The sequence below is a fragment of the Myxine glutinosa genome, chromosome 3, assembly GCF_964187855.1.
Source record: "Myxine glutinosa chromosome 3, kmMyxGlut1.1, whole genome shotgun sequence".
In the NCBI taxonomy this organism is placed as follows: Eukaryota; Metazoa; Chordata; class Myxini; order Myxiniformes; family Myxinidae; genus Myxine; species Myxine glutinosa.
The window spans coordinates 96,688,479-96,711,555 of record NC_136263.1 but is presented as its reverse complement, the minus strand read 5'-3'; the positions used below and the strand labels follow the sequence as shown (position 1 = coordinate 96,711,555).

Genomic DNA, 23,077 nt, shown 5'->3' with positions numbered 1-23,077 from the left:
CTTTATACACACACACACACACACACACACACACACACACACACACACACACACACACACACACACACACACACACACACACACACACACTATGTACAGGTGAAAATTCTATCATGACAAGATTGAGCAATCCTCATTTTTGTGAAACCTAAGTTCTGTTCCACTTCTAAGAGTTATTTCGACATACCCTGAGCGATTCATTGTAGTTTGTAAAAGACTTAAACTTAACACACACCCCTGTCTAAATATTGTAGATCTACCACACAATGGGGGGTGGGAGGGGGGTGGGGGGTGGGGGATGGGGGGGGGGGGAAATGGAAATACGAGGAAAATCTAGCATTGATGCACAATCTGAGCAAATCAGATTTGTAAAATAAAATACTGTTGTATGAATATAATATGATGCATGTACGTTACATGGGGCATCCAAAAAGTTATACGAAAGATATTTTGATGATTTCGTATGCAGCCTGTGGCTGCTGGTTGCATCATTGCTGGGCATTTGGCTGTGCTGCTGATGCAGTGCCCCTGTTTCCAGTAAGCTGGAAGAGTAAGTAAGCCCGCTGCTCCCAGGAAGAGTAACTCATTTTGCTGACCTCAGAAGAATGATAGGCTGAGTCAACTCACATGGTGTCATTTAACAGCACGACAAGGGGCTTGAACTCAAAGACCCTAAGATCTTAAGCCAACCACCTTGACCATTAAGGCTTTATGAGCGAGATACTCACAAGAGTCCAAAGTTTAAAAATAAAATTCAATATACAGTATAGATCATCATAATCATAGAGGTCTTGTACACTTGACAGAGCTTTGCGCCATTCGTGACAAGTCAAGAAACGTTTCAAGGCGAGAACCAATCCTGGACACATCGACACTCCTACGCAGGATACTCAAATGGAAGTGGCAGGAATGTGTAATTTGTTCCAGGGTGCAGGTGATAACTAACTTGTCTACTCTTCACGAAATATCTTTAGCCTCCACCATCGACCAGTCCTGGTAGACAAGTGCTCCGGATTCCGATGGACATGTCGATGCTTGGCCCAGGAGGCAAAACATCAGGATGGCAGTTTATATCTGGGTCGAGATTCAACAAAGATGAGTGTTTATACTAAGACATCATCATGCCAGGCCTGTGCATAGTTAATATGAAAAATATTATTTTGTTAGTACTATAATTACATATTCAATAAAATAAAAGAATAATAAAAAACTGTTTCTTGTGCTATTGTGAGTTCATGAAAAGATTTGAATACCACTTCTACATGTCTCGTTCACCACCTTTTTTGGACCAATACCTCCATAGACAGAATCCTCCATGATGATATGTAACTATAGCAACCCTCCATTGCAAGATCCACCTAAATATCATGATATTCGATCCATTGATAGTGTAAAATACAGAAAACTGACGTGGCATGTTGCTTTTTTGGTTAAGTTGTACATCCAGAAGAAGATCGAAATGTGCTGAAGAATCTATCATTCGTTCATTAAAGCTGTTGCGTTGCTATAATGCTGCTGAAATCATGTGCTCTTAACAGTAAAAAATAATAATTTTAATGTGAAAAAGTCTTCTTTAAAAAAAAATGTTTTAATGTAAAAATGTGCAAGGCTTTTAACTGTAAAATTGCGATAAAAAAACACAGATGCTCTAAATTCCTCAACGCTTACAGGCCTTAGTCTCACTAACGCATGCAATCTCCAGCCACGGTGTGCAGACAGTGCTAAAGAAAAGTTGAGCGGAACGGCTGTGTGTGGAGACATGAGCAGCCGAGGTGGACTGGGGTCATACTTTGGGACCACGAGGCATGAGAGAAAGAAACATGTCCTTCATGGCTGAGTGATACTAATTTGAAAAATATAATTATTGCTTAATCCATAAACTGCATGAAAAAGATGTGTAAAAAAAGGATCAAAGAAGGCAGAAAGTTTGATACTCCAGGTCACAAGCAGCATGGGAAAATATTCACAGAATTAACAATTGGTGATGCTTCTAATGTCTCTATTTCAATAGACGGCCAGAAACATTCCTCAGGACACCCAAAATGAGGTGTTTCCAAAGTCCACTTCTTCACAACTGAGGTATGAAGGATGTGCGTTGGCGTGTCATGGACTGTTGTGAGTATCTCTCATGTACTGTCTAAGTTGTTGAACATTCTTTGTAGAAACTCGAAGTAAATTGCATTGTGCTGTGCGTGATGTGTTAAATTTGAAGAATGTCCTTTGCAGGAGAATGATGGTATACACAAAATGATGTTGGTTCTAGCAAACATGGTGGAAATGTAATTTTCCATTTTTGGAATTTTCCAGTTGGAAATGATGCTTTACAAATCCTTTACAAGTGACTGCTGGTTCAGTGCATGGTTAATGCGAATATAAAGTAGATGGTAGGATTTGCCGAATGGTCCTTTCGGAGGGAGGGGGTGAGTGTGCAGCAATGGAAATTGCCATATATGAGGAAGGAGCGTTGGGATGAGCAGTTAAAAGTTGATCCTTGCTATTGGAGAGAGATGTGGATGGAGTAGTCAATGTTTGGAGGATGGTACGACATCTGTGAGGTGGGAGTGGAGGGAGAGTCACAGCCAGAAGTGCTCCTGGGGTTTGGGCAGTGTAAGAGTGGTACGCAGAGAGTGTGAAATGGAGTATGTCAATGGATAGTGTTAAGATTTTTTAGAAAATTGATTTTAGAAGACCTAAAAGTCCAGGTTGATGTTGTGTATTCTTCATTCCAAAACAGCTTTCACCCATCCCTCTCCAAATAAAGTTTCATTTTTAGCATTTTTAGCTGTGAACAGGATATCTCAAAAAGTTGTGGACGGATTCGGACGAAGCTTGGTGGACATGTTGAGTATGTGACAAGGACAAATTGATTCGATTTTGCTGAAGATCCGAAACCGGATCTGGATCCAAGAATTAAAAAAAACAAAAAGATTCTTCACCATTGAGTGATCGGGCGAAAAACGACATATATATTGTTACGGTTTCCAGAACCGTCACTTATAAATAATAATCCCTTGTAAGTAATTCCCTGTAAATATTCCCATTTTCCAAAGGTAAAAGGTCGCACCCTAGTTAGTCCATATTGCAACACATAGGACACCATAGGAACCTTTCAGTTATTTCATTAGTATATGTTTCAGGTAAGGCTCTGTTTCCAATAGTTTGACTCTGCGTTGCATTAATCAAATAACACAGGCCCTTTTTCATCCTATTCATTTTGCGGCTGAGCCTCCCTCCAAATTGTATTGTGCGCCTCTGCCAGCCGCAGCGCTCGCTTCAAACGCCATTAACCATGTGGTCAGAGTGGAGAAAAAGGGGGAGGAGTTATCGGAGCGAGGCGTAGCCCTGTTAACGGCGGAGTCGGTGAGCCTTCGCGACCAACCAGGGCCGAGGTGAGCTCACCGGTGGGTGTGTCCTAAAAGCACGCGGCTTGATACGCGAGCGCGTAATATAAGCACTCGCGTGGGACTACTTAGGGAGTTGAGTCAGAGACACGAGTCGGTTGGAGTTGGAGTCTGCCGAGTCTGAGCCTGCCGAGTCTGAGAGTCTACCGGGGAGAGTGGCACCATTGGAGAGTCACGAGGCACGCGTCATGATTCCTCCGAATTCCGGACGAAATTCCTCCCCGATATATAAACCCCCCCGCATGTAAGGTCCGCTCGCGCCGACAATACCCACCACGCTGCCTGCCGGGTTTCGCCGCGGAACCGAAGCGTGGACCGAAGTGGAGCGTGGACTGGAGTGGAGCGTGAACCGGGGCCGGAGCCAACGCTGGCCCATCTGCTTGGACCTTCCTTCCTGCTATTCCCCTTTTGTGTAAGTCTGTTTGTGTTGTCCTGGGCGTGTTAATTAAGACTGTATAAGATTGCCCTGTGTCTGCTGCTTCTTCTTCTTCTTCCCTTGTACATGCCCTTCTTTCGTTTCCTCTTTGGGTTTTTGTAAGTAATTAATAAATCTCTGTTCTTCCTACCTTTTGGTTTCCTACCCATCCGATCGTTTTAGTGATTTCTCAATTGAGTATACGTGGCACGATTAGAACCGCTCAGAATCGGGTTAGTCTTTTTGCTAACGGCTCGAATTGCGGATTGCTAAACCGCTCGGCAATTTCCACCTGTCCGTGGTTCGAGCGGGAGTTATTTCCCTGCTTCACGGAGGGATTGGCACGCAGGTATTTGGGAATCCATCTTGACCAATCACACTGGCCAATCTCGACCGCGGAGGAGCGTTATAATTTCCAGGGCTGGGGGATCGGCCAGTTTAAAAGACAAGGGGATTAACCCCCCTTGGTAAGGGGAGCGCCGACCCCCGGATCCGCAGCAATTGGTAGTCAGGAGTGGGATTTAGAACCTGGGAGTAAATTTTATGGACCAAATTTTGGACACCAATTGTGCTATTGGCCGCAACAATTGGTATCTGGGAGTGGGATAGGACCCGAACCAAATTTTATATATCACCTGGAAAAAATTTGGTTGAAATTAAGAGCGGCCGAAATTTTTATTAACAACCAAACTGTATCGTGCCATGGATAATCAAGGCGATCGGATGCCGGTGGGGGAAAATGGGGAGGTAGAGGAGGAGTTAGCGTCAACCCAGGACCCCAGGGAAAAGTGTGAGGAATGGAGGAGGTGGATAATGAAAGTGCGGTAGAGGGGGTTGCAGGCGCACAAAATGGCGGCGCCTCGCATGTGGCGGCGAGTGCCGAGCCCACGGGGCCAGGGGACTTCCAATTGTTTATGATACAAATGAAGGCCTATATGGTAGAATCGGGGAGTAAGATGGATGCAATGAGGGAAGAAGTAAGGGGCAACACCAATAACTTAGAAAGCAAATTTGGGGGATTCGACAGTAAATTTGGGGGGCTAGAAAGCAATTGGAAGGGTGTTCGGAAGCAGATTAGGGGGCAAATTGGAGGGCATAAATGGCCAAGCCAAAGAAATTAATGAGGGGTTGACGAGGGACAAAGCCAGATATGAAACAAGGGAGTGTGAGAGGGAGGTTAACCGCAGGATGGGCGAGGAGGTCGCATTTGTACGCGACGAGGTAGCGCGACTTGAGAAGCGCGTAGAAAGCGAGGCTGAGCAAGGCAAAGTCACGTGGACGGGTATAGAAATCGTATGGGAAAGCCGGCGGCCGCGGAATTGGAAAATCTTATTGTATGTGCACCAGCGGCCGTCGAGCTTAATAAGGAAAAATAAATTATAGTCGAAATTGGGGCGGAAGAGACGGACTTAGAAAAGAAAAGCACATTCGAGCCGTTAGCAAAGTTTAGGCAGGAAGGAATGGAAATTGTGCAAAGTCCGTGTCCACATCGTGATGCTGTACTTATTAACCAAATGGAAATTTTGCAGGTGGTGAAAAGCGAAGAAGAAGAATCCCGAAGGTGAGCCGGGTGATATATGGTGCTAAGAGATTTTGCGGGAAAGTGTTTAGCGCAAAAAGAATTTTCGCGCGGTTGGGATCGAGACGGCACCCGGGCGTTCGTGGAAGGTCCCTTGTGAGTGGTGTGAGAGAAAATGGCGCGCGTGTGCGAATGGCGCCGGAGCGAGAGTGTGATACCGGGTGCGAGGGAGAATGCACGACAGATTGTGATAGTGGGACTGATTGTGACACGGAGAGTGAGTTGGTTGTGGCAAGTGAGAAAGAATGCACACCTGGGATGGTTGAGCGTGTGCGAGAATGCACACCTAAGTTGGTTGTGGAGCGCATGATTGGGTGTGCGACAAGGGATTGTACACCCGTGAGTATGTGTGTGCTGATGTAGGTGTGTGCTGGGTGCAAGCACCCCCACACACAGTAGGTGTGTGCTGAATGGGTGGATGCAAGAGTGCACCCCCATGAGTGGTACGGAGTACGTGCCGGGAGAGTGTGCGCAAGAAGGTGCATAGTAAGGCATCGACGTTGACCGGGACAGCGTTTAGGCTGACAGGTAGCCGACGCGAGCTCTCGGTGCGCGGTGTTCTTTGTGTGCTGCTGGAGCTGGCCAGGATCGTGGCCGCGTCATTCCTGCATGGGGCGCCGTGCACGATTCGGGCCGAGGCCCACCCTGTATGGTCGGGGCTGCGTCGTTCAGGCGATCGGCGCGATTCCGGGGGAGGAAGGCCAGGTCAGACCTGCGCCCCCTGGCGGGGGTGGTGTTCCGGCCAGGTGAGGTTGGGTCATCGGGCCGGAGACCGCAAGGCTCCGCGCCGGGATAGGCCGTGGAATCTCGGACCGAGTATGCCTCCTCCCCAGAATCGATGCCGGACGGACCCAACCTACAGGAGACTGACCATCCGCACGGATAGCCAACTTTTCGAAGTCGAGCTATGAGAATGCATTTCCCGCACCGAGGCTCGAGATAGTGGACTGTGATAGTGATAGTAATGGCAATCTGATGTAGTGATGGATGGTAGCTTTACCATTCACCTCACATCATTATGGGGGCACATGAGCTATAGTTTATGGGGTGGCGGTGAAAACATAGCCAGGGAGGGCTTGGTTAATGATTCGGTTCTAGAAAATGACCATAGGTAACTGTAGATTTAAGTAGCGACATTCTACCTGTAGTGGGGACATAGGTAGATTAGATGGATAATAACGACGAGGGAGTGCATAGTGTAAGGGATGACTGGGAAGCATGAGTAATAGAAAGGCAGTAGTTAGATTAGCTGATGCAGTGTGTTTGTAGTGAGGGTGATGAAGTGAGGCAATGCTCGTGATGTGTGTGTAGAAAGTGCATGAGCAGAGTATTGTGAAAGGTGTGATTGTGCACTGGGTGATTGACTTGCATGGTGGCAAGTGAGAATGGCTAGATGGAATAAATGGAGTAGGGAATGAATGGTGTGGAGTGGGAGTGTGGAATACGTGGAGTGGAGTGTATGGTGCGAAAGAGTGAATGGGGGAAGGATGGACCCCCTTCAGGAGTACCCGGGGAGGGTAGTTTAACAGTAGGTAGAGGGAGTAGGTAAATTGTGGTTGGAAATTGACATCTGTGGTGCGAGTAGTAGCAAGTTGTTGCTTTGAGGGGTGCATTAGTGAGATGAAATTGGCTGGGCATGTGGCCTGTTAGTGTGTGTATGTGATTGGTTGGGCACTCCGCCACTGTTAGTCTGTCGGCCAGGTGAGGCTGCAGTTAGGCTCTGGGAGCCAGTTAGTGTTCAATGGGGCCCGAGGATCCGGAGGACGGATCCGGGTAGCCCGACGCCAGAGAGGGCAGTAGTGGGGTAAGGGAGCCAGAGGGCCTTCCCCCAGGTAGGTTAGGGTGAGGAGCAGGTAAGCTCAGGAGGCAACTGCAGTGGCAGAGGTGTGCAGGTAAGTAGACCTGCTAGGGGAGCCACAGGACCCAGCCCTGAAATTGTGCGAGGGCACCGGGAGTAGAATCGGGGGAGTGAGACCCCAAATTGGTGAGCGCCACAGTATGTTCAATGGGAATTCGTTTTTAGAACCGCATAGTGTAAGATGGCCAATGGTTTGGCAGGCAAAGACCCCTGGTAGTGTAAAGTGTGTTAATGTCATTTAGAAGGTAGTTTAGGATTGAAAATCTCTTCGCACCATCCGCATCCACTCACCTGAGGCGAGAAGACTCCACACCGATTTTTCAAATGTTTGGAATGGTAAGACGCATCATGACGTGGGGGTGACATTGTGTTTGTGATTCCATCTCTTCCTCCTTAGGGGGGATTGATGATGAATTTGGAACCAGGGGGAATGGGACGGACAAGACGTTAGAGACGAAATCTGTAAAGTTGTCATTGGTGTAAATACGGGGCAAGGGCAAGGGTAGATTAGGTGACATGGGGGGTGACGTACGTTAGGGACGAGCTTTCTCGGCTCGCACTCCTGCGCACCTCACCTTGCATTACCTTGTATTAATGTGTACCCCTGCAATCCTGCACCACTGCTTTGCTTGTCCTTCCTTCCCCACTCATGGACTTGTTTCTTTTGGGCCCGGGGGGAGTGCACAGTTGACCGCAGTTGTGTGCCCGCACCTCCGCTGCTTCCAGCCTGCACTGATGCACCGTATGGACCACACGTTCTGTGGCATAGCACCACATGTGGACCCCACGTTTTGGGGCCTGTCACCTCTGCTGGGGACCGGCCACTGTGGCCAGCGGTATTTGCTTGCGGACCACTGTGTTTAAGTGGCACCTATGCAAGCAGGTGGACCACCTTAGTTGGCCCCTGCTGGCCGTAATTTAAAAAGTGGACGCGGTTTGTGCCCTTTTATGTTTAAATAGGCAGCAAGCAAGAAGGCAGCCAGAACCAGCGGCCCAGCTGAGAAGACATCGGACACCATGATTATTTTTACTGTTCAAAATGTGTTTGGTGCATTTTCATTGCTGGTGCATTTTTTGTGTTTTGGTGCTGTAGGTTGCTTTTGGTGCGTTTTTATAATTTGGTGCTTATGGTATGGTGTATCAGTGCAGTGCATGGCATGACCTTTCGCTTTTCAAAAGTTCTGCTTTTGCTTCCCAAAAAGACAGGTCCTGGGTTCGAGTTTTGTAAATAATCAAAATAGTAGTGTTCTTTGTAAATAATTCTCCCCACCGGCTTTATGTGTAGTTTGAAAATTAATTCCGCAATTCGGTTAGTCTGTGGGCATGAGTCAGTTAAGTAGAATGCAACGCAGCAGGCGGGACATATCTAGTTTTTAAAATGTCGCACTCAGGGTGAGGTTAATACGAGAGGGTAACTACACCTAAGTGTCACACATAATGGTAAAATATATCCCTTGTGGAACGGCCCGGGACGGGCATGGAGAAAGGGAGGGTGCTGTGTTACGGTTTTCAGAACCGTCACTTGTAAATAAATCCCTTGTAAATAATTCCCTGTAAATATTCCCATTTTCCAAAGGTCAAAGGTCGCACCCTAGTTAGTCCATATTGCAACACGTAGGACACCATAGGAACCTTTCAGTTATTTCATTAGTATGTGTTTCAGGTAAGGCTCTGTTTCCAATAGTTTGACTCTGCGTTGCATTAATCAATTAACATAGGCCCTTTTTCATCCCGTTCATTTTGCGGCTTAGCCTCCCTCCAAATTGTATTGCGCGCCCCTGCCAGCCGCAGCCCTTGCTCCAAACGCCATTAACCATGCGGTCAGAGCGGAGAAAAAGGGGGAGGAGTTATCAGAGCGAGGCGTAGCCCTGTTAAGGGCGGAGTCGGTGAGCCTTCGCGACCAACCAGGGCCGAGGCGAGCTCACCGGTGGGTGTGTCCTAAAAGCACGCGGCTTGATACGCGAGCGCGTAATATAAGCGCTCGCCTGGGACTACTTAGGGAGTTGAGTCAGAGACACGAGTCGGTTGGAGTTGGAGTCTGCCGAGTCTGAGAGTCTACCGGGGAGAGTGGCACCATTGGAGAGTCACGAGACACGCGTCACGATTCCTCCGATTCCCAGATGAAATTCCTCCCCGATATATGAACACCCCCGCATGTAAGGTCCGCTCACGCCGACAATACCCACCACACTGCCTGCCGGGTTTCGCCGCGGAACCGGAGCGTGGACCGAAGTGGAGCGTGGACCTGAGTGGAGCGTGAACCGGGGCCGGAGCCAATGCTGGCCCATCTGCTTGGACCTTCCTTCCTGCTATTCCCCTTTCGTGTAAGTCTGTTTGTGTTGTCCTGGGCGTGTTAATTAAGACTGTATAAGATTGCCCTGTGTCTGCTGCTTCTTCTTCTCCCCTTGTGCATGCCCTTCTTTCATTTCCTCTTCGGGTTTTTGTACGTAATTAATAAATCTCTGTTCTTCCTACCTTTTGGTTTCCTCTCCATCCGATCGTTTTAGTGATTTCTCAATTGAGTATACGTGGCACGATTAGAACCGCTCAGAATCGGGTTAGTCTTTTTGCTAACGGCTCAAATTGCGGATTGCTAAACCGCTCGGCAATTTCCACCTGTCCGTGGTTCGAGCGGGAGTTATTTCCCTGCTTCGCGGAGGGATTGGCAAGCAGGTATTTGGGAATCCATCTTGACCAATCACCCTGGCCAATCTCGACCGCGGAGGAGCGTTATAATTTCCAGGGCTGGGGGATCGGCCAGTTTAAAAGACAAGGGGATTAACCCCCCCCTTGGTAAGGGGAGCGCCGACCCCCGGATCCGCAACAATATATAACAATATCTCAAAAAGTTGTAGTCGGATTCCGACGAAATTTGATGGACAGACATGTAAACGTGTATTTTCTGAACATAAATATTTATTATTTTGTATAATTGTGTTAAATTATAAATAAAAAAACAGAAAAGTAACAGCTTTGATAATTTCAGTCCTTAATGTTTTACATCACACCATGGACTAATTAGTCACCATAGTATGTCCATTGTCATTGTTTTCACTAAAAACGTTAAATGTGAAAAGAAACATTTATAATTTTAACAGTATTTTGTATCAAATTCTTGCAAAACTGCAAATAATCAAATGTGTCACTTCTTCAAAATCGTTTTTATAATCATGACGTGATATGTTTGATACTGTGCGCTTGTCTAACATACAATAATGCTTATTACCTTCGCAGGAGGAGAGGGTATTGCATTTGGGTCCGTTTGTCTGTTTGTTTGTCTGTTTTTCTGCACAGAATATATATGATTTTCTCGGCAACCGTTGGTCCGATTGACAGGAAATTTCCACCATCGGTGCAACTCCACCTGTATAATTTTTTATGATAATTATGACATCATAGGTCACGTGGTATGGGGCGCCACCTTGGAAAAATCGAAAAACTTTGCACCTCTATATCTCCAAAAGCGCTGCATAGAAAAATTGAGACATGGCTCATTGTAAAGAACTCTCCATGAGGAATAAAATATGGTAATGATGATGTCATAGATTCCTCCATTATGACGTCATAATTCGACAAGTACAAAACTTCATCCGATCAAGATGAAATTTCTTGAGTGTCATCTAGGGATAAATGGTGGAGGAAAAATACTAATTATGACGTCATCGGTCACGTGGTTCGGCCGCCATATTTGTTTTTAACACAAAAGCCTTAAAAACCACTGAAAACACGTCCTGGTGAGGGTTTGCAATCTCCGATTGCTCTTTCTTGTTAACAACTTGTTATTACCGTGCTGTTTATGGAGTGTCTTCCTCACAACCTTATTGAACACATTACATTAGTTATTCTTGCCTGATGTTTGTGTCCTTTGTGACATTTAAAAAAACATTTAGTTTCCTGTTTGAAATGATTTTTAATTTTGATTGACTGGCAGACAGGCAGACAGAGTAAAAAAAGTGTGCATGGGGTAACAATATAAAATTCATACTATCCCATCAAGCTCCGTGACAATGTAAATTATGGTAATGCTTGTACATCATGCAGCATGCTAGATGTTACTAAGCCAGATCCCATTTCCTTCATTATCTATTTGCTTATATATTTGTTGTTGACTTATATATTTACTCATTCGTTTGCACATGTGATCACTGGTACAGCAGAAGTGAGAGGTGCCTTTCATGGCACCATGCAAAGTCCATCTTGGCGGGTTTGGCGTTGGGGAGGGAGAGCACTGGGTGGGTTACAATGGCTCGACCTCGTAGGCCGTGGCCAAATTGCTCTCACGAGACTCAATAAAAAGTTTCACGGTAACAGAACAGAACGGTACTCTTCCTCCCCAAGCACCCCGGTCACATCCTCATGTGGTCCTGTGGGTCGTCCGTCACCGGCCTGTCAACGCGGTTCAGCACAGTGCATCGGTCACGCGTGGCCCACCTGGCTTTCGCTGACCCTTTCCGGTCGGCTCTGGCTGCATCTCTTTGCTCTGCTCGAATGTCGTGCCGCCTCATCGCCTGGGGATTTGCCCCGTGGCACTGGCCCGCAGTCAGCTGGTGTCCGGCCATTGTGCAGTGATGGGGATCTGCGTGGGTCACACCTACTGGCATTTTGTGGAGTTGAACTGGAAAATCTCACGTTTAACCTGTTATGCCAGTTCCAATTTTTTTTTCCTTGAACAAAACAATTAAATAAATTTATCTCCATTACCATTTGGATTCGGGAAGTCGGCTGCAACACTGATACTACTGCAGACTAACAATATCAAGTTGTTTGGTTCAAATAATATCAAGTTGTTTTGTTGGTACTTGTAGGAATATTCGGGTATGGGAACAATCTCACACAGGTTGGGAAAACCGACTTGGGGTCTAATAGGTTAAAGTATACCAATAATGGTTCTTTCGGCCAATTTCCTCCATTGTTGCCATTGTCAAATGGCTTTTGTGTGATGCAATATATTGGTTCGATGCAATAAAACCTTCGTTATCAATGACTGCACCTTTTTTTATTTATTAGTGTACATTATATGGATGAGATGACAATATATCTTCAGTCTGGTGTTAACAGTTAAGGTAGCTGCCTTATGATCTTAGGGTCTTTAGTTCAATCCCCTGTCGTTCCACTGAAATAGCACCGGGTGGGGTCATTCAGCCTGTCATCCTTTTGTGGTTGGCAAAATGAGTACCAGCTTACTGGTAACAGAGGCATGACATCACTGGCACAGCCACGCTCCCAGAAAATGATACATCCAGCAGCCACAGGCTGCACCTAAAAACAACCACTTCACTTCGTCCAAATTTATTTTGAACGTAATTTTTTGTATGGGAATGAGATCCCGCCAACCCCAAAAATAAATTTTAATCAACAAAGTTACTTTAAGCCATTTAAGAATTGATCGTGAAGAAAATGCTTCTTCATGTTCTCATGATTTTGAAACGCAGTTGAACTTCAAGAAGGGATCACTTGCGAGACCAATGGATGCCCAGTGTTGAAGGCTCCTCGAAGGTGTTGAAAGGCGGAGCGCCCTGAGACAGGGTCAAATAAACAGACCTGGACCGCACCGCCCTCTCCAATTTTGGTGCAGACAACGGGAGAGAGAGAGAGAAAGCAAACGTAAGGAAGGACATGGGCACTAATGATGCTCTGAAGATATCCCAATATTTGAGAAGAAGACATATCAACCGATATTTTTGACTGAATAAGTGATGGAAGTATGATGGCGATGAGAAAGAAAATAAATGTGATTAATACCGAAAATAAATAAATAATAGTATAATAGTTAAATTATTAATCAATTGACTAATAGAATACCGAAACCACCACAGTTTCATCCAAATCTGTAACTTTCTGTAACAAGTCATTAATCTGTAACAAGTCATGAATCGTATAATTAAATTAATCGATTACTTAATTAATCAATAAATGAAAAATACCCTTTACAGCCAAATCACTTGGTCATTGTTGTGTCCAAATATCAGCTTTCTAGCTCAAAAAGTGCCTGAGATAATGCCCAGATGAGAAAGAAAATAAATAAGTACTTCATTAATCGATAATAATTAAGTAATTAATCAATTAATTGATGAATCAAAAAAACAAAAAATACTTTTTTGCCAAAGCACTTGCTCACTATTGTGCCAAAATGTCAGCTTCCTAGCTCAAAGGATGGCTGAGATATCGCCCGGACAACCAAACAAAGAAACTGGAGTGAAAACCGAGTACTCCCTTTCAGCGCGCGTCGTCACCGGCCGCCTTCTGTGCCCGGTGACGACATCATGCAGCGCCTGGAGATGAAATAGGAAAGGAGCGGTGTACAATTCTCATATCCGGATCCGGATTCGAAACTTCACCAAAACTGAATCGATTCTTCCTTGTCACACACCCAACCTGTCCATCAAATTTCGCCCATTCCGTCCACAACTTTTTGAGATATCTTGTTCACAAACCGACAGACAGAAAAACAGACAGACAGACAGACAGGGGTGAAAACATAACCTCCATCCACCTTCGGTGGTGAAGTTAAATATACGATAGTCGACTGGCATCTTAGCCCAGAATGTGATTGATGTACAATTCTTACACGATCCTTCGATTAATGCACAAATTTTTTTTTTTAAAGAGACTAAAAACATACCACAGTACATTATTTGACTGTTCGCAAAGTTAATGAACTTCCTTGGAGAAGAGCCCTCAATAAAGATCCTGGATAGTTTGGGCAAGGTTGCAGGTATGAAAAACTGCAGCAATTTCTGATCCTCCAGGCCCAGAGCAATTTGTGTTGCTTTGTGGCTGTATAAAGTCTGAGGTTCACAGCCATGCAGAATCCTCGTCTAATTTAACCTCGAGTTTGTTACCCTGCCCTCGCTAAGCGAAAAGCGGGGTTAAGCATTCAGGTACGTACATACGTGTGCCGTGTGCCGCACGTGTCTGCATTTTCAAAATATATTTTCTCGGCAACCGTTGGTCCGATTGGCATGAAATTTTCACCATAGGAGGGCCCCCTCCTGTAGAATATTTTAATGGCTATTAAGACGTCATAGGTCACGTGGTACAGGCGCCATCTTGGAAAAGCTTCGCACCTCTATATCTCTGAAAACACTCCATGGAAAAAATTGAGACCTGGCTCATTGTCATGTACTCCCCATGGGGAATAAGATATGTTAATGATGATGTCATCGGTGCCTTCGTTATGACGTCATAATTCGACAAGTACAACACTTATCCGATCATTATTTTAAAAAATTAAGCAACTGTTGGTCTGATGGGCACGAAATTTTCACCATGAGAGCGCCTGCTGCTTTCGAATATTTTAATGATAATCATGACGTCATAGGTCATGTGGTACAGGCGCCATCTTGGAAAACCGAAAAATGTTGCACCTCTATATCTCCAAAACCGATGCCTGGAAAAAAATGAAACGTGGCTCATTGTAAATAACTCCATATGGGGAATACTTGTTGTTAACGATGACGTCATTGGTGCCGTAATTATGACGTCATAGTTCGACAGGGACAACGCTTAGTCGGATCAGTTTGAAATGTATTGAGCATGATCTATGCAACAATTATATTAGAGAATATAAATTTATGATGTCATCGCTCACGTGGTCTGGCCGCCATATTGGATCAAATAAAAAAATGTTCGAAAACAGAAGATTTGGCTCGCAACAAGTTGACTGCGCAGAGTAAGTATTCTATGAATACCATCTAGTTTTAGATATAATCATCTTGTCTCTACAAATCTAAAGTATTTCCGTTTATCCTCAAGCTTTAACACCCAAATATAGGTGAAGACTTAATTGCAATTAGTTCAAAAATATCTGTAATACTTTAACAACTCAACCAAACAACGAAAATTTTCAAAACAAAACGAGACTCGCAATTAGTTTAAGACTCTTCAAAGTTTTTGTATTGTCCAAAATAGAAGTATATAATTAGTAAGTAAAACATTCAAGTAGTTTTAGTTGTTTGGTGGAGTTGTTAAAGGCTTGTTTATTTCTCCACTGACCGGTGTGGGTTTGATTCTCATGTTCTTTCTCGCCAACTTGCAATTGGCAAGCGTGTCGATCAGCTGGAAGGCTAAGTGAAGGTTGGGGTTGGCCTGTGCCAATGGACAATATCAACTGGATGTTTTGTTTAACCAACTAGGAGCCAATAAGAGTATGTTAACCGCCGGGGGTAACAAGGTGCAGCTTACGTTTTGAGCATAGCTCCTTCATCAAAACAAAAAAGCCCTGAACATGAATCGAAGGAGGCCTTTCTGCAGGAGTTGGGTGCACTCGGCTGCCTCATGGGAGTTGGGTGGGGGGAGGAAGTGGAGGCTGGAGTATAACATATGCCTCACTGTAAAAAATAAAAAGCCTTTTTTTTGCATCTTGGACACTTTTGTATCTTGTTGGATGCCCCAGGTAGATTGAAACTGACGGAGGTCAAAATGTCCTCATTACTCCATTTATCTGGTCTTTTTTTATACAAGATCGAGGCTTGTATAACAGCTAACATTAATCACAAGAAAAAATGGACACATAAAACATATAATAAAGGGGGCGGGAGACAAATTGGGGAGAGAGGGGGAAGCACACAAGTACAACATTTGAGATCAGGGACATCGGGAGATCTGTGGGAGGGAGAGGGCTTGGGAGGAGTGGGGGGTGGGAGAGGTATAAAACACATGGACACTGTTAGGACTCCCAGGAAAGAAGTCGGTATTTCAAAAAAGTGGATCTGGGGTGAATTTATGGGAATTTGTTCTAGAGGCGGGAGAAAAGAGGAAGGAAAGAGTGAAGGTGAGCAGAGAGCCTAGATTTTGGCAGTTTAACCATAAGAGGGTTGCCGGCAGATCTTGTGCGACCTGTAGGAATATTTGGGGGACAGAGCACAGAGAGAGCTGGGGGGGCAAGGCCGGAGAGGAATCGGTAGAAGACAGAAAGACCACCAACCTGCCTGCGGTGAGTGAGTGAAAGGCCCTCGGAGTTAGCTTCATCGCATGAGATTCCAATGATTCTGAAAGCTTTGGTTTCATCAGTGTGAAGCCGAGCTTGGTGTGAGGCAGGAGCACCAGCCCAGAGGGGAGAGCAGTATTCCATTTAGTCTAGTAGGAAGATTAGGTCCCCCTGCACCCCCTGGAGATATACTTCTAATCAGTGTTTCTAGATTGGAAAAAATGTGTAGAAAATGACTAGCTATGGCCCCAAGCTGAAAATATGTCCCACATACCATTTTTATGCAAATTACTGCTGCCATTATCAAAAAAACGATTTTTGACATATCTCAGCCAATATTGCAGATAATTGAAAAATGAAGGTGTCTAGACCCATGTTTTGAAGGGCATAGATCATGATAGAACTATTCATAACATGATTACATGTGTCTATGGTATACTAGTATGCATATTAATGCTGTAATTACAAAATAATCAGTTTTACAAATGATAAGGATACGTTAATACTGCAGATAACTTAACATGGTACATAAGGGGTCTAAACCCAGGTATTTTCAAGGTTAAATGTCAACAAGATGCTCCTGAGTCTTGCATAGGGGCGGGACATTGGCAGTAACATTGGTACCACTCAACTTTTCTTCCCACCATTGACTTTGTATTGCGAGAGATTTTCACTTGCTTATTTAAAGGTTTCTCACCCAGCCCACGTAAAATCTACCAACTCCTGCTGTTAACTCCCAAACATATTTTTTTATGTTATCCAATCACAGTGCAGAAATGACAGACTAGAGATCCAAATTAGTGCTGCTATAGCTGCCATTTTACATTTCCATCCATGTAACATGCGCGCTCGCGCGCTCGTATCAATTGGTAATGTCGCGCGCTCGTATCAATTGGTAACGTTGATGTTATTGAATACCTCAGTTGAAAGTTCAGTCTTCCATTCCATCTGTGTGTTGTTCTTGGTATTCATCCTCCAATCTAGCCAGGTAAGATGCTAACTATAATGTTACTCACACTCTTGACTTCAGTTTCTGCATGAAATCATAAACAGGCAGAATAACAGCTGAGCCAGCTAGCACCATGTTAGCTAACGTTAAAGCTAGCCTCATCTATGTACAGTATGTTCCTAATGTCGGTGTAACTTAAACTTTTGTTAATGCCAAACATGAGACATATCTGTTGACTTCTGTATATGAATTGAACCAGAAAGAGGCACGACAGCTGAGCTAGCTACAGTAACTTAGCACAATGTTTCATTGGCCTAGATAGCTAACGTTAGTGTGGAAGAATTTAGATGTTTTAGCTATTAGCACTTTTGATGCCACTAAACATGGTTTAGTCAGCTAAAAAGTACCCTAGTGTAGAACACTCAGAACCTCTGTTACCTCACTGAAAACTCAGAGCCTCCTTTCACAGGCACTTTTAACATCATTCGTGATTTCTTATTTGTCATTTAACAGTGATGGTAGACATCGACAGCAAGCATGCCCAAAAGAAAACGGAGTGTAGAACCTGCAGCCCAAAGCTCTCCTCCTACATGCATCCTTCATGTACCATCCATGTCTGATCATGGGGATTTCACGCCCCTCCGTAAAATTAAAGGATCTGCTTCAGAAAAACTGCAACTGCTTCAAAAGATCCGGGATAGACGTCTCAACCAACCGCATGACTCCCCATGTCGTATGCAATCAGTATGTGATCAGATCCCGGCAACTCTTCCTGATGACCTAGAAAGAGTAGGATATCACAGCAAGTGTTATAAGCACTTTGTCCGCCACTTTCATCGTCTGGGAGATGATACAGAACCAGGGCCATCAACCTCATCATGGCATCACTCTCCTCGTAAACCAGGAGGTTCTGCTGAACCCATCTTCCCGCCAGAGTGTATATTTTGTGAGAAAGTTGAGACCAAAGATGCTCATCGCAATACTGAGAGGCCTACAACCTTCCCATCCTTTAAAAACAAAGAAAATGCATGGGAGCAAATCGAAACACGGGCTGAGAAAATGGGTCTCTATCGACTCCATCGAAAGGTGAAAAACAAAGACCTCTTTGCATGTGAGGCCAAACACCATCCGTCATGTTTTAAAGCTTTCCGCACAGCATTCTACAACTATGAGCGTGCGACTGTAGTGCGATGAGCGTGCGATACATTTGAAACTGTAGAAACCAGCTTTATATGATGTAAACTGCTCTTACAAAACATTTCCCTTTTAATGATTGGGTTATGCAATTAAAATATGTTCACTTTTCAGGTGGCTTTGCTGGCCTGTACAGTCAGTTTGGGGCATACCAGAGATGGTGCCGAACAACCACAGCACGGGCACAGTTCTATGAAAAGACCCTTGAGATGGTGGATCTCATCGATGACCCAGACTGCCCAAGAGCAGGGAGACATCGTGAACTAGAGAAGGCAGAGATCAGAAAAGGCGAGGAGGCCGTTCAGCGAACCCTAACTACTATCAAGAACTTCACCAATCCGTTCACCATCATTGATAAGGACAAACTCTACTGCCTGGCCTCTGGTGCTCCCGTCCCCATGGATGTTGAGATGGATGTGTTACAAGCAGAAGCTGTGGGGAAAGCTGCGAAAGCTGACTTCATCAGGCGCCTGGAAAGCGGAGAACCTGAGAGCTTCTTCAACCCAATCAAGAGAAAGAAACTCAAGACCATGGAGGCTAGTAACAAGAAGATCACACTAACATCCTCACAGGGCAAGGTAAGGATGTAATCCAATACCCAAGTGCTTTTGTATTTTATGTTGTATTTTTAAATGGCGTCCTGTACATGCTATATTGAGATACAAGATTGAACTCCAAATTTGTTTATTAAAGACAGTGCACATCAATGAACAATGTAAAGATTGTAAATATGCCAATTTATAGCACATGAATAATTTTCACCTGTAGTCCTTCCTGTAGTACATATCAACCAATCACCATTTATCATTCCAGGTCATCCAGTATCAGGAGCAAAGCAACCTTGCATTCCTGCTCCTTGTCAAGTCTCAGAGTCAAGATGAGCCATTAGACCTGGGAGAACTCATGAAGTACTGCCTGATGCCAGTGCCTCCTAGCCTTGGGACACCAGATGGGTTCTTCTGCAAAACCAACAAAGCCTCCATTCTGCACTACCTTTTAGAGGACACCACACCACAAGATCTGCAATACCCCAAGGATGCCCTGTTCATCCAGGATGGAATGGCGCTGCTGCATACCCTTGCCAACCTTCCCCCAACATGTGGTGAGATATGCTTGCAGGTGCTTGATCAGATGGTGGCCAAGCAGCACTTTCTGTTCTCCACTGACAGTTACCATCCTGAGTCAATCAAAGCGCAGGAAAGGCTGAGGCGGGGCAGCTCAGAGAAGATCATTCTGGCTGGACCAGCAACCAGGAAGCCATATGACTTCAAAATGTTCCTTGCAAATGACGACAACAAAAAGCAGATGTGCCAGCTTCTTCTGAAAGTGTGGAGTGGACAAGAGGCAGCTACCAGGCTGGAGAGAACAGAGATGGCTGTGCTGATCGTGGAGGGGAAGGCCCACCAACTTGCCTCAACGAATGGCAAGGTAAAATTGAAAGCCCTTCGTGAATGGCGATTCAATTTGTAATTTTTCCTGAAAAAAAGGTGATTACCTGTGATGTTTGTCTAGATCTGAAACTGGCAGTGACTGGTGATTGAAATGCGGTGCCTTTTTGTGTTTCAGGTCGAGGTACGTGAACTCCCCACGATCTACAGCAACCAGGAAGAGACTGATACCAGGGTGGTTCTGTACCTCCATCATGCTGCTACCATCGGATACAAGAACGCTGTAGTCAGAACACCGGACACAGACATCCTCCTGATCCTGCTCCACCATGCCCACAACATCAAGCTGACGGTGTACCTGGATACAGGGTCAGGGAAGCATCGCCAACTTGTCAACGTCTCTGAGCTGGCAGAATCCCTGGGAGAGGACTACTGTGCCACTCTCCTGGGGTACTATGTGTTCAGCGGAGAAGACTGCACCAGTGCCTTCAAAGGGAAGGGAAAAGTCGGGCCCTTGAAAAAGCTGGAGAAGAATCCCAGGTTTCACAGGGCATTCGGTGAACTGGGTGACAACTGGGATGCCAACCCTGAGGTGGAGAGGCAGTTAGAAAAATTCACCTGTGTGATGTACGGCCAGAGTCGCGAGTCATCAGTGGACATTGTCCGTGCCAAGCTGCTACGAAAAATGGTGGGAGAGGACAAGACCCTCACATCCAAGTCCAAGGTTGATCTGGCTCGCCTTCCTCCATGCCAGTCTGCCCTGAAGCCGCACATCCAGCGTGTGAACCACCGCGTAGCATTGTACAAAAGAGCCGATCAACCTATCATCGAAAAGCCAAAACCTTATGAGGAGCAAGGATGGATAAGGACTGATGAAGGACTGTTGAAACCAATGTGGTCCAGTGGTCCCATCCTACCAACCTCACTGGTGGATCTTCTGAACACAGGAGAGCACGAAGAGGAGGAGGAAGAGGAAGGAGAAGAAGAGTTTGACTCTGACGATTTCGATGAAAATGATGATGACTGACTCAGTGTAGAATCACTAATGCTAATGATGTTTATCTAAAACAAGCAAGAGAAGAGTGGTCACATTGAGTGCTAGGACTATTTTGACAGTTGTAATATTTAGAAAAATAAAACTTTGTGTTAACGTCTGTGTAGACGGACCTTAATATGAGTCTATTATTTCGTAAAACTGTGATTATTTTGTAAATAAAGCACTAATTAGCATACTAGCAAACCATAGACACAGGTGATCTTGTTATGAATAGTTCTATCATGATCTACACCCGTCAAAACATGAGTCTAGACACCTTATTTTTTCAATTATCTGCAATATTGGCTGAGATATGTCAAAAATCGTTTTTTTGATAATGGCAGCAGTAATTTGCATAAAAATGGTATGTGGGACATTTTTTCAGCTTGGGGCCATAGCTAGTCATTTTCTACACATTTTTTCCAATCTAGAAACACTGATTAGAAGTATATCTCCGGGGGGTGCAGGGGGACCTAGTCTTCCTACTAGACTAATTGAGCTGCGGATGAAAGCCTTGTATGTGGTGAGGAGCTTAGGTGTGCCAAGGAAGGACTTCGCTCGACGGAGGATGCCCAGTCGGCGACTGGCTTTGGAGGGCAGCTTGGAAATTTGGTTTTCCCAGGAAAGATCATGGCAGATTGTGAGACCCAAAAGCTTGAGTGACAGAACTTACTGGAGAGGATTGTTGAGAAAGTAGATGGGAGGGTTGTCCAGTCGGTCTTTTCGGAGAGACGTAGTGAGAGTGTGAGATTTGTCAGGATTGAAAGACATGTTCCACTTGTTTGACCAGTCTGTGATTTTGTCCAGGTCTGCAAAAAGTGAGGAGGCTGCAGACTGCCGATCTGAGGGATGAGGAGTGGAGCGTCAGAGAGTGGAGTAATAAGGAGCAGCAGAGAGAGTAAGAGTCTTAAAGGAAATGCAGATTTTTACACGGAAACGAATACAGGTTATGAGTGCATGTGTTGAGTGTGAATTAATGCAAATGCGATGGACAAATTGTCCAAATATCAACTCTGTTTTTCTCATTAATTGTGGTCGAAAGGAATAAAAACATTTTCATGTAACATTTCAGGAGAGCAGGCTTTTGTAATTATTTTGAAGAAAAAATTGGAACTGATCTAACTAAACAGGTGTGTGCGTGCGCAAAACTGATCATTACCCCATGTACACGAAGCGAGATTAAGCATGCTTCGACAATTGGTTCACCTCTGTCTGTCTGTCCGTCTATCTACAAACGTCAGTTTACGATCGAGGAAAAACTTGATTTCAAATTAATGTCATATTTTGAACATGAATCAGAAAACAAACCTGTAGTTTAGCAGTACTTTGGCTCTGAATACGTCCCAATTGCGCATGATCAGAGAGGAGTGAGATAATAATTTTACTCAGTGTACCTGTCTGGCAGTCAAACAAAATTAAAAATCATCCCAAGCAGGAAACGTAAGGACATCATAAAGGACATAAACACCAGGTGCAAATAACTAATGTAACATATTCAATAAGGTGGTGTAAAAGACTCTGCGCCGATGGCATAAACTTCTAGAGTTAATTTATTTATACAACCTTTTAAATCTTTATTTTATTTCAATTGAATTATATACCGTACTTGAAAACTGCAGAACACAAATCGCCTTCTTACCGCTTCGAAAAACCTCCGGTTCTGCAGTACTTGGACATATTTAATAAGGTGTTGTATGAGCCACTGCATGAACGGCGCTAAACTTCTGGAATTTTAAATACGAGTTGTAACATTATTATTTTTATTTCAATTTTATTATATACTTGAACACTGCCCAGACTAAGGTGTTCCATTTGGCCCATTTTTTGATGAACATTTACATTTAAACTGGCACATTTTATGTGTAATAAAAATAGGAACTCTGAATCTCGGAAGTGTGATGTCATATGGTCGTTGTACTTGCAGAACATTTGCTATGTTAGTACCAACAATAAACCCAACTATAAACCCATCTATAAGCCCAACTATAAACCCAACTATAAACCCAACTATAAACCCAACTATAAGGCCAACTATAAGGCCAACTATAAGCCCAACTATAAACCCATCTATAAGCCCAACTATAAACCCAACTATAAGGCCAACAATAAACCCAACTATAAGGCCAACTATAAGGCCAACTATAAGCCCAACTATAAACCCATCTATAAGCCCAACTATAAGGCCAACTATAAGCCCAACTATAAACCCATCTATAAGCCCAACTATAAACCCAACTATAAGGCCAACAATAAACCCAACTATAGTTGGGCTCAACTATAAGCCCAACGATAAACCCAACTATAAACCCAACTATACACCCAACTAAA

General features: G+C 44.5%; 1 protein-coding gene across 1 annotated transcript; it reads left to right on the top strand.

Annotated features, from left to right (window-relative positions):
* Nucleotides 1–13,907: 13,907 nt before the first annotated feature.
* Nucleotides 13,908–20,958, top strand: LOC137440195 (uncharacterized). The gene is made up of 4 exons (XM_078773593.1): nucleotides 13,908–13,968; nucleotides 18,440–18,903; nucleotides 19,139–19,753; nucleotides 19,892–20,958. The coding sequence occupies exons 1-4, from the start codon at nucleotides 13,908–13,910 to the stop codon at nucleotides 20,738–20,740; spliced, it is 1,989 nt and encodes a 662-aa protein (XP_078629719.1). The 3' UTR covers nucleotides 20,741–20,958.
* The last annotated feature ends 2,119 nt before the right edge of the window (nucleotides 20,959–23,077 follow it).

Coding starts and splice junctions, on each gene's coding strand:
- LOC137440195 (XM_078773593.1), top strand. CDS start 13,908: ATGAACTTCCTTGGAGAAGAGCCCTCAATAAAGATCCTGGATAGTTTG. Junction 13,969..18,439: donor TAGTTTGGGCAAGGTTGCAG/GTATGAAAAACT, acceptor TTCACTTTTCAG/GTGGCTTTGCTGGCCTGTAC. Junction 19,754..19,891: donor TTGCCTCAACGAATGGCAAG/GTAAAATTGAAA, acceptor TTTGTGTTTCAG/GTCGAGGTACGTGAACTCCC.